The sequence below is a fragment of the Orycteropus afer genome, unplaced genomic scaffold, assembly GCF_000298275.1.
Source record: "Orycteropus afer afer isolate SDZICR_OR568_19922 unplaced genomic scaffold, OryAfe1.0 scaffold00623, whole genome shotgun sequence".
In the NCBI taxonomy this organism is placed as follows: Eukaryota; Metazoa; Chordata; class Mammalia; order Tubulidentata; family Orycteropodidae; genus Orycteropus; species Orycteropus afer.
The window spans coordinates 451,994-466,176 of NW_006922210.1; the positions used below are offsets into that span (position 1 = coordinate 451,994).

The following is a 14,183-nucleotide window of genomic DNA, read 5'->3' on the forward strand; positions in this document are numbered from 1 at the left end:
CAAGGGTGATTCAGGCTCTTCTTGGTGGTTTTATACATTGGCCTGTTGGTAGAGAAGGACGTAGTGGCTCTTGCTAAGTGAGTGAAGTTGCAGAGGTGTGGGTGTCATGTCTTATGGGGACTGTTGTTGTCTCCCATTCAGTTAGACACAAATTACAATTGAATAACCATCAAAAAACTAAAAGCTCATGGACGAGAAACACACCATTTAATCACACAGGAACAGTAACCAAAAAAATGAAAAAAGTGAAAGAAAGAATTAAAAACAAGAAAACCTGCAATATCTGGGAATAGGGCACTAAGAAAATAAAAGTAGGAAAGGAGAATAATAAATGAAGAAAAAATAGGAAAAATGCAAAAAGAAAAACAAAGAATGGCGTTAATCATGAGAAAATGGAGGGAAAAGAAGAAAAAAAACCTTAAATTAAAAAAAAAAAAATTCAACCAGGCATAGGAAAAAGAAAAAATCCTGAAAACAAGGGCTTGGTAGGGGAAGAGTAAGAATAAATAAAAGGGACAAAAATGTTAATAATATTAGTTGTTTTTAAACAGACAAATACAAGCAAACTAGTCACCAGAAAAAAAGAAAGTGAAAAATAAAAATAAATAAATAAGTAAATAAAAATAAAGAAATGAAAAAAATCAGTGGAGGACAGGGCAGGCACCCAGGCTCCGTCTGAGCACACAGACTGTGATGGAGTTCCTGTGGGCCCAGAAGGTAAGTGTGAGTGGGGAATGGCCACAGCTCTGTTCACCAAGTGGGTGTGGGGTATAAGAGTAACAAGAGGAATCTTGTACCTTTTCAGTCTTGCAGGTCCAGAGTGTCCTTGGGGTTGCTGGAAAGCAGAATGTGTTCTTAAGCCCCAGGAATCTGCGAGAGCATTATCTCTTTAAATATCCAAAACAATCAAGCCGCTTTTTAAACCTTCAAAATGGCGGTGCCCTCCCGACCAGCAAAAGTTCACAGTTCAGCCCACCTTTCTCTTCACCTTCTCCATTTGTTCCCCAGCCACCGTGCATAGTCCACCTTGCAGTCCCTGGCTAGCAGGGTGATTTTTAGGTTAATTCTTAGGTCCTACCACCACTCAGGAATCTCCAAGCTCTCTGTGCCATCAGGATCACTCAGGATCGGTGCCAGACTGCAGCTCCCTATATCTCCTTTTTTGGTATTTTCATGCAAATTCTTCTGCTAGTTGGGGTTTAGTCCACTTCTATATCCTTCCCTTCAAGGCTCAGGGATCTAAGATTATCTTCTGTGTCTGTGTTAATTGGTCTCCCTTTTGTTTGTTGAAGAGGGTCTGTGCAGTCTTTCTGCCTAGTCTGCCATCTTGCCAGAACTCATCTTGTTTTTATTTTTGGTGTGTATTTTTTAAATTTTTGTTTTTGTTTAACAGAGTGGGAGATTGCAACCCTGCCCATATGGCCCAACTATAACCACATCTCCTGCAGCCCCACCTACCGAGTGAGTGCCACTACTTGCTTCTGCACCAACTGGCCAACAATAGATGACAGCCAATATGAATCCATCTCACCCTTAACTGCTCTTCACAAACAGCTAACAGAGATCTGTGCACCCACTCTAATTCTCCATCATACCCACTTGGAGACAGGTGGTGAATGCATAAGTGTTGTCAATTAGCAAATAGAGGAGAATAGTACCCTGCTTACTCAGACATATCAAAACAAAACAAATGAAAAAAAAATGGGTAAATCACACCAACATACAAACACCAATTAAATATAAATACAATGATGTCACAATGTCTTGGAGACAATAGATCATCACAGTCCCTACAAAGAGACAAGATAAAGTAATAGAAACAAGGGACTGGGATATTGACCCAGAAAACATACCTGAGGAATAAGCAGCACCAGAATTCCCTGATAAGGAATTCAAAATAATTATATTTAGGTACCTTCATCAGATTGAGTAAAACAGATCAAGGAAAACACTGACAAAATTAAGGAAAACACAGACAAAACCCTAGAACAATTTCAGAAGATCATACAAGAACAAAATGACAAAATAAATGAAAAATTAGAAATGATACAAAATCAGATAGAAATCGATGAGATCAATAATAAAATAAAATAGATAGCTCATTGAATGGGCAAAGGAGTAGAATCAAATCAATGGAAAACAGAATTAGTGAGATTGAAGTCAAATACCTCAATACTACTTTGGTAAGGGATCAGTCAGAAAAAAAGATCAAAGCAAAATGAAGAAAGACTAAGATTCATGTGGGATACCATCAAGAGGAATAACATATGTGTAATTGGAATTCCAGAACAGGACGAGACAAATGAAAAAACAGAGAAAATTGTCAAAGTTTTGTTGGGTGGCATAGTGCCTAAGGCATTTGACTGTCAACCAGCCATTCCTCAGAAGGAAGATTGGGCAATCTACTTCCATAGAGAGACCTCAGAAACCCAAGGAGAGGTTGCTGAATTGGACCCAACTCAACAGCAGTGAGATTTTTATTATTATTATTATTATTATTATTATTAGATGATGAAAAACAAGAATATATCCATTCAAGAAGTTCAACAAACTCCAAACAGGATCAATCCCCAAAAGAAAGTTAGCAAGTCATATCATTATCAAACTTCCAAAAGCAAAGACAAAGAAAGAACCCTGAAAGCAGCACAGGGAAAAACAAAATGTTACCTACAAAGGTTACCAAGAAGACTAAACTTTGATTTCTCATCAGAAAACATGCAAGTGAAAAGTCAGTGGGATGGTACATACAAAACCTGAAAGAAAAAACTTCCAACCAAGAATTATATACCCAACAAAACTGTCCCTCAGATATGATGGTGAAATTAGGACATTTCCAGAGAAGCAGAAATTAAGGGAATTTGTTAAAACCAGGCCAGCACTACAAGAGATGCTACAGGGAATCCTTTGGACAGAGAACCAACAACAGCAAACAACAACCAACCATTAACACACATGATGATATAACCCAGAAACAAGCCCAGTTATGGAAGTATCCAAAGTAAATAAGCCTACGAAATGTAAACAGTGAACCAGAGACATTAATTGGAAAGTAAGGACAAGTACAAATCAGAAAGATGGAACAAATAGTGTAGTTACAGAACTTCTAAATGGTGAGGGAGTCAAGACAATTACAAGACAGAAGGGAAGAAAATTATAAATAATATGTTAACTTCAAAGAAAAATAATAAACCTTACATCAAAATAAAAAAGAGGACAAGCACAGATACTTAGCAAATACTAAAACAATAGCAATGAAGGAAATGATAACACAATTCCTTAATAGAGCGAGCTCAGCACAAAAAATTTTATGGAACAAAGAAATCAGCAACAGCATGAAAAAGCATGTAACAAAATGACAGCAACAAATTCACACTTGCTGATAATTATACTGAATGTAAATGTATTAAATGCACCATTCAAGATTGGATAAGAAAATATAACCCATATATGTTGTCTACAAGAGACACACCTTAGAGACAAAGACAAAAGTAGACTAAAAATCAAAGGTTGGAAAAAGATATATCAAACAAATGGCAATCAAAAAAGAGCAAGAGTTCCAATATTAATTTCTGACAAAACTGACATTAAGGAGTGAGTAATTGGACCTGGGGGCTTGGGACCATGGTTGCAGGGGACTTCAAGCTCAATTGGCATAATATAAAACACAAAAATCCTACTTTGGCAAGTAGTGACTGGGATCAGCTTGCAAGTGGCCATCTAGATGCAATGATGGGTGTCTCATCAACCAGAGCAAAGGAGAATGAAGAAAACCAAAAATGCATGGAAATAATTAGTCCAAGGGACTGGTACACCATGCAATCCTCAGCCAATATGACAATGAGACCAGAAGAACTAGATGGTACCTTGCTACCACTGTCAACCATTTGGAGGGGGATCTATATAGGAGATCCTGGATAGAGTTGGAGAACAATGTGGAACAAAACTGAAAATCATAAAAAAGGGGGGGGACCAGGTTTCCTGGTCTGATAGAGGCTGGTGAAACCCCTGAAACTATGGAGGGAAACTTTCTTTGTTGGTTGCCAGGGGTGGAAGGGGAGAGGAGGGAACACTGCCCTCCCCCCAAAAAATGCATTGACCCATGTCACTTTAGTTTTGTTTATTTCACTGTACATAAATTATATTTCAATAAAATACATTAAAAAAAGAGAAATGTTCCTGAGCACTAGTCATTTGTTGTTGTTATGTGCCGTCGAGTTGGACCCGACTAATAGCGACCCCTCCTTGGGTTTCTGAGGCAGTATCACTACGGAAGTAGATTGCCCCATCTTCCTTCCGAGGAGTGGCTGGTGGGTTTGAACCACCAGCCTTCTGGTTAGCAGTCAAGTGCCTTAGCCACTATGCTACCAGAGCTCCCGAGCACTAGTCATTAGAGACATGCAAATCAAAACAATAATGAGATACCATCTCCCCCCAGCACTAATAGCAAAGTTCAACAAGACAGAAAAAACAAATGCTGTTGAGGGTGTGCAGAGAATGCGACTCTCATCACTACTGGTGGGACTGTAATATGAAACAACCACTGTGGAAATCAGTATGGTGATTCCTTAAAAAATTGGAATTAGAAATACCATTTGACCTAGCAATCCCATTAGTAGGTATACATCTTAAAGAAGTGAGAGCCATGACAATACCAGATATATGCACACCTATGGTCATTGCAGCACTATTCACAATAGCAAAGAGATGGAAACAACCTAAGTGCCATTCAACAGAAGAATGGATAACCATAGCTGATGTGAAACTAAAGAATAATATATAATCTGAGAAACACCACATAACATAGATGAACTTGGAAGACATTATGCTGAGTGAAATAAGGACAGATACAGTACTAGTTCACTATTGTAAAAAAGTCAAGGAAAGGTTTCTATATGGAAGGAAACTTTCTTTGTTTGCTACCAGGGGTGGGAGTGGAGGGAAGGGAACATTGCTGGATAAGTAGAGACAAGTATTGATTTGGATGAAGGGAAGGACAATGTACAAAAAGTGAGTGATAAACACAGTGACACTGAGGAAAAGGAAAACATAGAGAGGTACACGGGAGGTACAGACAACACAGATGAATCCTTTGCATGTACAGTACTGCATTGTCAGTGATTGCAAGCATTGATCCATGGGTGGATAAATGGGTGGACAGGCTGAATGATTAGGTATGTTTAGTCAGGAAGAGTGTGCCCATGACCACATATAGGGTTTGCAGAGGATGTTTCTACATTTGTATTTGTACATGCTTTGAGAATGTCCAGGTGTACAGTAGAACTGACAAGGGGCAAGGCTGTGGTGGCTTCTTGGCCAAAGCTTGCTACTCTGAGGGATTGAGTAGTTGGGCCTGTGGGCTGGAGACCATGGTTGCAGGGGACATCAGCTCAATTGGTATAACATACTACACAAAAACATTGTTCTACATTCTACTTTGGTGAGTAGTGACTGGGGTTTTAAAAGCTTGCAAGTGGCCATCTAGATGCAACAATGGGTCTCTTCTTGTCCAGAACAAAGAATAATGAAAAAAACCAAAGACTCATAGAAACAATTAGTCCAAGGGACTAGTAGACCATGCAGTCCTCAAACTATATGACCATGAGATGGTGCCCAGCTCCCACCGTCAACTCAGAGGGGGATCAGTGAAGGAGATCCTGGATAGAGTGGGAGAACAGTGTGGAACAAAACTCAAAATCATTAAAAAAGCAACTTAAGTGGTCTGATAGAGCCTGGTGAGACACTTGAGACTATGGCTCCTAGTTACCCTTCAGGCCTGGAATTCAACTCAATCCTATAGCTTCCAGACCCAAAATAGACAGGCATATGGGGTGAACATTTACATCAGGTAGATGTAAACATTACTCCTTGGAGCAATCAATTGTGGGAGAACAGAAGGGCTGTACTTGCACAGGGAGATAGTTTGGGGTATGGGAGTGCATGGGAGGGAAAGACACAGGGAAGAGGTAACTAAAGTTGGCACATTGTGAGGAATTTCAGTCAATGTCATGAAACAAAATGTGTATGAATTGCTGTATGAAAAATAAATTTGGTCTGTGGTAAACTTTCACCCAAATGACAACAAACATTTTTAAAAAAGAAAAGAAAAAATGGTAAAACAGCAAAAGGACAAACTAAGGATGGGAAGACCAAAAGAAAGAAAAAGGAATGGAACTAGGAAAAGGGAAGAGAAAAAAGGGGAAAAACAAACAAACAAACAAGCCAAGAACCAGGGACAGGAATGAGGAAAAAGAAGAATAAAAGAGAGGAAAGGAGGAAGATGAAAGAATAACTTAAAAACAAAAACAAAACTGGTGGGGGGTGGGGCAAGGCTCACCCAGGTTCTGTCAAAGCACAGGGTGGGATAGAATTCCTGCTGGTCAAGAAAGTGGGTGGAAGGGGGGGATGGCCACACCCCTGTTCAGCAAGAGGGCATGAGGTATAAGATCAACAAGAGAAATAGCATAACTTCCCATTCATCAGCCTCCAGTGCAGTCATCCCTGCTGTCCCCAGCAAGCGCAGCCCAGTCCTATGTCACCATCCTTTAAGAACGCTGCCACTTGCATAGATCCAAAATGGCCACACCCATCATAGCAAACATTCAAAATGGCTGTCTTCTCAGGACAGCTACCAGCAGTCCACAGGTCTGTGTGTCTCCTTCCCTGCTGTTTTCCTGTCTGGTTGTCAGGCACCAATCCAGTCCTTGCCCATGCAGTCCACAGTGAGCAGAGCTGACTCTCAGGTTGCTATCGGCAAACATTCAAAATGGCTGTGCCTTAAGGACAGCTGGCAGTCCCCTGCTCTGCTTGTCTCCTCACTCACTGTTTCATTCAGGTTCTTCTACTAGTTGGTATTTAACCCACTTCTTTATCCTTCCCTTCAAAACTCAGGGTTCCAGGATTGTCTTTCTGTATCGGTTTCAATTGGTTTCTCATTGCTTTGTTACAGAAGGTCTGTGTAGCTTATCTGCCTATTCCACCATCTTGCCGGATCTCAGGTGTTCTCTTCTCTTGCAACTTCAGTTGTAGTTAGCTGGTGCTAAGGCAGTCCACTCATGGTGACCCCATGTATGCAGAGTAGAACTACTCCATAGGGTTTTCAAGGCTGTAATCACAGAAGTAGATTGATCACCAGGTCTGGCTCTCAAGTAGGCTCAAACCACCAACCTTTCATCTAGTAGTCAAGTGCTTAACTGTTTACACCACATGGGACTGGATAATTCTTTGCTGTGAAAGCTCTACATGATGTTTAGCAGCATCCCTGACCTCCACCCACTAGTTGCCAGTAGCAAGGCCTCTCTTTTTCTATTGTGACAATCAAAAACATCTCCACATGTTGCCAAATGTCCCCTGAGGTAAACCTGATTGAGAACCACTGCTTTAATCCTTCCCAACAACTCTACGAGGGAGATACTGTTGTTCTGTCTTAGGGTGAGTGCCCAAGGCCTCCACAGAAGGGCCTCAGGATCACCAGCTCTAAGATGGTAGTGGCAGCTGTGGAGGTGGGTGAAGCATATTGGCTTGTCCTTCTAGGTGGGAAGGGCCCCAGGTGTTCTCTCCAATCCAGATCATCCTCCACTCTGCTTCCCTCAACTAAGGAGCTAGTGAATTGTTTCCTGACCTTGGCTCAGAAACATGATTTTCTTGGCCATTCAGCATTCTCTATACTTAATGCCGTTACTGATGTGTTGCCAGGAGAGTTGTTTTATTTCCCCCTAAAGTCAGCTAAACCTATCTAGAAACCTGGCATTGGTCCAAGTAATACAGAGCAAACTCTTCAACAGGAGAGGGAAGAAGAACATAAGAGAGGTGAATTGGATGGAGGGAGATAAAGGGAGCTCTTCTCAAATGGTAACATCTGAGTTTCTACATAAAGGAGTCTCTGACTGGTGTAAGCAATTAATGTGCTTGGCTGCTGACCACAAGGTTGGTGGTTTAAGTCCACACAGAGGTGCCTCAGAAGAAAGGCCTGGCTCTTTTTACTTCCCCCAAAACCAGCCATTAGAAGCCCTGGGGTGCACAGTTCTATGCTGGCACACATGGAGACACATAAGTCTCCATCAATTCTATGACAACTGGTTTATTTACTGTTTTTTTCCACAAAGGTGACTGGCAAGAATCAATTTACTAGAGAATTGGTGGAGACACCTTTAGGGAACCATGCTGTAGAAGCTAGCAGTCCTGAATGTCAGTACTGATCCTGTCTTCATTTAAATTTTGATATTTTGAACATCACTTATTTTCTTGCGCTACTTTCCATTTTTTAAAATATTGCATTAGAATAGTATTTATCTTGATGATCGACATTTTTTCTGCCCAAGAAGAGTGTCTCACTCTCCTTACCCTATTCCCGGCCCTCAGACATGTGTCAACCATAAACTTTCACTGCCACACATTTCCATATGATCTCTGGTGGTGTCACTGCCCCCACTGGAGTCCCTCTGACTGGTGGTCACACACTCATGACTCCTTCACAGATGGTGGTCTCCCATGTCCCTTGCCGAGTCAACAGTGGGTCTTGGGAATCCTCCCTCCCAAGAGAGACATGGTGACTATTATGGATTGAATTATGCACCCCACCTCCAAGAAAAGAAAGTGGAAGTTCTGACCCCTATACTTATAACTCAGGAAAGGTGCCAAGGTCCTCCACAGCCAGGCCCCAGCACCACCAGCTCTAAAGTAGTGGTGGAAGCAGTGGAGGTGGGTGAAGCACTGTGCCATTTATCACAATGTAGTTTATACCCAATGAGTTAGGTACTGTTACCACTTCATTTTACAAGAAAGAGAAATAGAGTCTCAGAGGAGTTAAGTGATTTTTCTGTGCTCCCACAGCCAGGAAGTAGCAAAACCATGTCCTGAACCCAGGTCTGCCTGATTCAAGTTTGTGCCTGAACCATGCAGTCAGGGTTTGGAAATAGGGGTTTTCTTTGGTTATGTTAATCTCTTTTGAGAGGTGTCTTACAAAAAGAGCAGAAAAGACTCACACGACAGAGACAAATGCCATGTGAGGACCAGTTCACAAGCAAAGGAACGTTAAAGATCGCTGCTGGACACCAGAAACTAGGAGAAAGGTTTACAGAGGAATCAACATGGTTGGGACCCTGATTTGGACCCCCCCCCCCAGAACTATGACAAAATTAATTTCTGTTCTTTAAAGCCATCCATCTGTGGTTTTTTTTTATTATGGCAGTTCTAGGGAATGAAGGATCCAGGTAAGGGGAGGGAGACAGGCCCCACCAAGATGCAGGAAGGAGGGAAAGCTGGGGACAACAAAGCAGCAGGACCCAGGTAAGGGTGGGAGGAGAGATTTCAAATAGCTAAGGGAGACAAATTTGTCTGTCAGTTTGTCGTACTGTGGTGGCTTGCATGTTGCTGTGAGGCTTGAGGCTGTGCCACCGGTGTCTCAAATGCTAGCAGGGTTGCACATGGTACACGGGTTTCAATGCAGCTTACAGACTGAGACAGACTAGGAAGAAGGAAGAAGCCATCCATTTCTCAAAGATTGGCCAGGGAAAACCTTATGAATAGCAGAGAAACACTGTCTGATACATTACTAGGCAACATTATGAATAGCCCTGAAACGCTGCCTAATACCGTGCTGGAAGATGAACCCCTCAGATTGGAAGGCACTCAGAATACAACTGAGAAAGAGCTGCCTCATCAGTGTAGAACTGACCTTAATCATATGGATAAAATAAAGCTTTTGAGACCTTCATTTGCTGACATGGCACAACTCAATTTGAGGAGAAACAGCTGGAAACATCCATTAATAATTGGAACATGGAATGTATGAAGTAGGAATCTAGGAAAATTGGAAGTTGTGAAAAATGAAGTGGAACACATAAAGATTGATATCCCAGGCATCAGTGAGCTGAAATGGACCAGTTTTGGCCATTTTGAATCAGACAACCATATGCTCTACTATGCTGGCAATGACAAATTGACAAGGAATGGCATGGCATTCATCATCAAAAAGGATGTTTCAAGATCTGCCCTGAAATACAATGCAATCAGAGATAGGATAATATCCATACACCTAGAAGGAAGACCAGTTAATACTACTATTACTTAAATTTATGCACCAACAACCAAAGCCAAAGATGAGGAAATTGAAGATTTCTACCAACTTCTGTGGTCTGAAATTAACCAATTAACATGTAAGCAAAATGTGTAAATTATCACTGGTGATTGGAATGCAAAAGTAGGAACAAAGAAGAATCACTAGTAGTTGGAAAATTTGGCCATGGTGACAGAAACAATGCTGGAGATTGCACGATATAATTTTGTAAGACCAATGACTTATGCATTGCAAATACCTTTTTTCAATAACATAAATGGCAGCTATACATGTGGACTGCACCAGATGGAGTACACAGGAATCAGATTGACTACATCTGTGGCTAGAGGTGATGGAGAAGCTCAACATCTTCAGCCAAGACAAGGCCAGGAGCTGATTGTGGAAGAGACCATCAACTACTCATATGGAAGTTCAACTTGAAGCTGAAGACAATTAAAACATGTCCACGAGAGCCAAAATATGACCTTGCATATATCCCTCCTGAATTTAGAGACCATCTAAAGAATAGATTTGATGCACTGAACACCAATGACCGAAAACCAAAAGAATTGTGGGATGACATCAAGAACATCATCCATGAAGAAAGCAAGAGGTCATTAAAAAGATGGGAAAGGAAGAAAAGACCAAAATGGATGTCCGAAGAGACTCTGAAACTTGCCCTTGAGTGGAGAGTAGCTAAAGCAAATGGAAGAAATGACAAGATAAAAGAGGTGAACAGAAGATTTCAAAGAGCAGACTGAGCAGACAAAGCCAATTACTATAATGAAATGTGCAAAGATCTGGAGTCAGAAAACCAAAAGGGAAGAACACTGTCAGCATTGCTCAAGCTGAAAGAACTGAGGAAAAAATTTAAGCCTTGAGTTGCAATATTGAAAGATTCTATGGGCAAAATAGTGAATGATCTAGGAAGCATCAAAAGAAGATGGAAGGAATACAGAGTCACTGTACCAAAAAACAAAACAAAACAAAACAAAACTGGTGAATCTTCATCCATTTCAGGAAGTGGCATATGATCAAGAACCTATGGTATTGAAGGAAGAAGTCAAAGCTTCACTGAAGGAATTGGCAAAGAACAAGGCACGAGGAGTTGACGGGATACCCATTGAGATGTTTCAACAAACGGATGCCCCACTGGAGGCACTCACTCGGCTATGCCAAGAGATTTGGAAGACAGCTACCTGTCCAACTGACTGGAAGAGATCCATAGTTGTACCCATTTCAAAGAAAGGTGATCCAACAGAATGTGGAAATTATCAAACAATACCATTAATATTACATGCAAGTAAAATCTTACTGACAATAATTCATAAATGGTTGCAGCAGTATATTGACAGAGAGCATCCAGAAATGCAAGCTGGATTCAGAAGAGGACATGGAATGAGGGATATCATTGCTGATGTCAGATGGATCTTGGATCAAAGCAAAGAATACCAGAAAGATGTTCACTGGTGTTTTATTTACTATGCCAAAGCATTTGATAGTGGGGATCATAACAAATTATGGGTAACACTGAGAAAAATGGGAATTCCAGAACACCTAATTGTACTCACGAGGAACCTGGACATAGACCAGGCAGCTGTCATTAGAACAGAATAAGGGGACACTGCATGGTTTAAAATCAAGAACGGAGTGCATTAGGGTTGTATTCTTTCACTTATTCAATCTGTATACTGAGCAAATAATCCGAGAAGCTGGACTATATGCAGAAGAATGTGGCATCAGGATTGGAGGAAGAATCACTAACAACCTGCGATAAGCTGACAACACAATGTTGCTTGCTGAAAGTGAGGATGACTTGAAGCACTTACTGATGAAGATTGAAGAATACAGTCTGAAGTATGGATTACATCTCAATATAAAGAAAACAAAAATCCTGGACCTGTAAGAAGCATCACGATAAATGGAGAAAAGATTAAAGTTGTCAAAGACTTCAAATTGCTTGGTTCTACAATTGACGCCAATGGAAGCAGCAGTCAGGACATCAGAGGACATATAGCACTGGGCAAATCGGCTGCAAAGGACCTCTTTCAAGTGCTGAGAAGCAAAGATGTCTCCTTGAGGACTAAGTGCACCTGACATAAGCCATGGTGTTTTCAATAGCCTCATATGCATGTGAGAGCTGGACAATGAATAAGGAAGACCAAAGAAGAGTTGATGCTCTTGAGTTGTGATGCTGGTGAAGAATGCTGGAAGTATTGTGGACTGCTAAAAGAACTAACAAATCTGTCCTGGAGGAAGTGCAGCCAGAATGCTCCTTGGAAGCAAGAATGGCCAGACTTTGTCTCATCTATTTTGGTCATGTTGTCAGAAAGGACCAGTCCTTGGAGAAGGATGTCATGCTTAATAAGGTGGAGGGTTGACAAAAGAGGGGAAGGCCTTCAACAAGATGGATTGACACAGTGGCTGTGGCATTGGGCTCAAGTATAGCAAGAATCATGGAGCTAGCACAGGACCAGGCAGTGTTTTCGTTCTGCTGTGCATAGGGACGCCATGAGTCGGAGACAACTCGACTGCATCTAACAATAACAACACAGAACAAAGACAGGGACCCACACTGGGGAAGTTGAAATTCTCCAGGGAAGTTGAAAGTGGGACACTGAGGCCCTGTGTGTTGGACTTTTGCCGGGGCTGGTCATGGAAGGGAGGTGGAGTGACCTTGCTTGACTTCTGTGCTAAAAAGAGAAAAATGGAATGTGCGCCAGAGGGAGGAGTGAGAGAAAGAAAAGAGAGAGAGGGCATGCACATGCATGAATACCAAAGCGCATTCTCAGCATTTGGATTTTTGGTTCCAGGCCCTTGTCAGGCTGAACTGAACTACATGCCCTAGGGTTCATGGAGACTCTTTTATCTTTCCAGTAATTGCTCCTTGGATGGAGTTGTATATCTTTCAACCAGACTATCCCTCAGAGAGCTATAAAATGCGAGATGAATTTGCCCTTTGGTTCCCAAACCAGGCTGCATATCAGAACCATGCAGGAAGCTTAAAAAATGACCAATGCCAGTGCCTCCTTTTCCCTCTGCCCCAGGTCAACTGAACCATTACTAATGATGTTTATTGAACTCTTATTTTGGGCATATCTCAAACTAAGCACTTGGCTTGCATTGTGTCATTTATCACAAGGTAGTTTATACCCAATGAGTTAGGTACTGTTACCACTTCATTTTACAAGAAAGAGAAATTGAGGCTTAGAGAGGTTAAGTGATGTTCCTGAGGTCCCACAGCCAGGAAGTGGCAGAACCAAAGCTTGAACCCAGGTCTGCCTGATTTAAATTTGAGTCTGAAGCATGTAGTCAGGGACTGTTGTATCAAAAGGATGAGACCTTCATGGCTTCCAGACCCAAGGGGGGATAGATGGGACAGGTTGGAACCTCTAGGCAGCTGCACAAGGAACACAAGGTGACATCATGAATGATTACCTGGGATGGCAACCAAGTTCTGCAGCTCCTGCTTCAGGTCCATGATGTCCTTGCAGAGCTGGATGTCATCCATCCTGGGGAAACAGGGAACCATGTGTCAAAAAGTTACATCAACAGAACACACTACACCCTAAAACCACCCCCTTTTAAACAAAGAATGATTGTGGGAGGGGGTTGTCCTTTGTGAAGGCCATACATGCTCATTATAGAAGTTTATTTTTCTTTTTCTGAAAGAAAAACAAAAAACAATTACCTATTATCCCACTACTTAGAGATGATCAGTCACTGTTAATAGCCTGTCACCTTATCATACTGTGTGTTTATCATACTGTACAGTGCTGCTGTGATGTGGGAAACTATGCCACCAGTATTTCAAATACCAACAGGGTTACCCAGGGTGGGCAAGTTTTCAGCAGAGCTTCCAGACTAAGACACAGTAGGAAGGAAGAAGAGGTGGTCCACTTCTGAAAAAATTAGCCACTGAAAACCTTATGAATAGCAGTGAAACAATGTCTGATATAGTGCTGGAAGATGAGTCCCTCAGGTTGGAAGGCACTCAAAATATGACAAGGAAAGAGCTGCCTCTTCAAAGTAGGGATGACCTTAATGATGTAGATGGAGTAAAGCCTTTGGGACCTACACTGCTGATGTGGCACAACTCAAAATGAGAAGAAACAGCTGCAAACATTCA

The 14,183-nt window shown here is 41.5% G+C and overlaps 1 protein-coding gene across 1 annotated transcript in view; it reads right to left on the minus strand.

Annotated features, from left to right (window-relative positions):
* The window catches only part of BMERB1 (bMERB domain containing 1), a 50,556-nt gene extending 36,991 nt beyond the window's left edge, over positions 1-13,565 (minus strand). Inside the window, exon 1 of the mRNA XM_007956471.2 lies at positions 13,493-13,565. Within this exon, the coding sequence (XP_007954662.1) occupies positions 13,493-13,565 (73 nt within the window). The remainder of the gene's footprint in view (positions 1-13,492) is intronic.
* Positions 13,566-14,183: the final 618 nt, after the last annotated feature.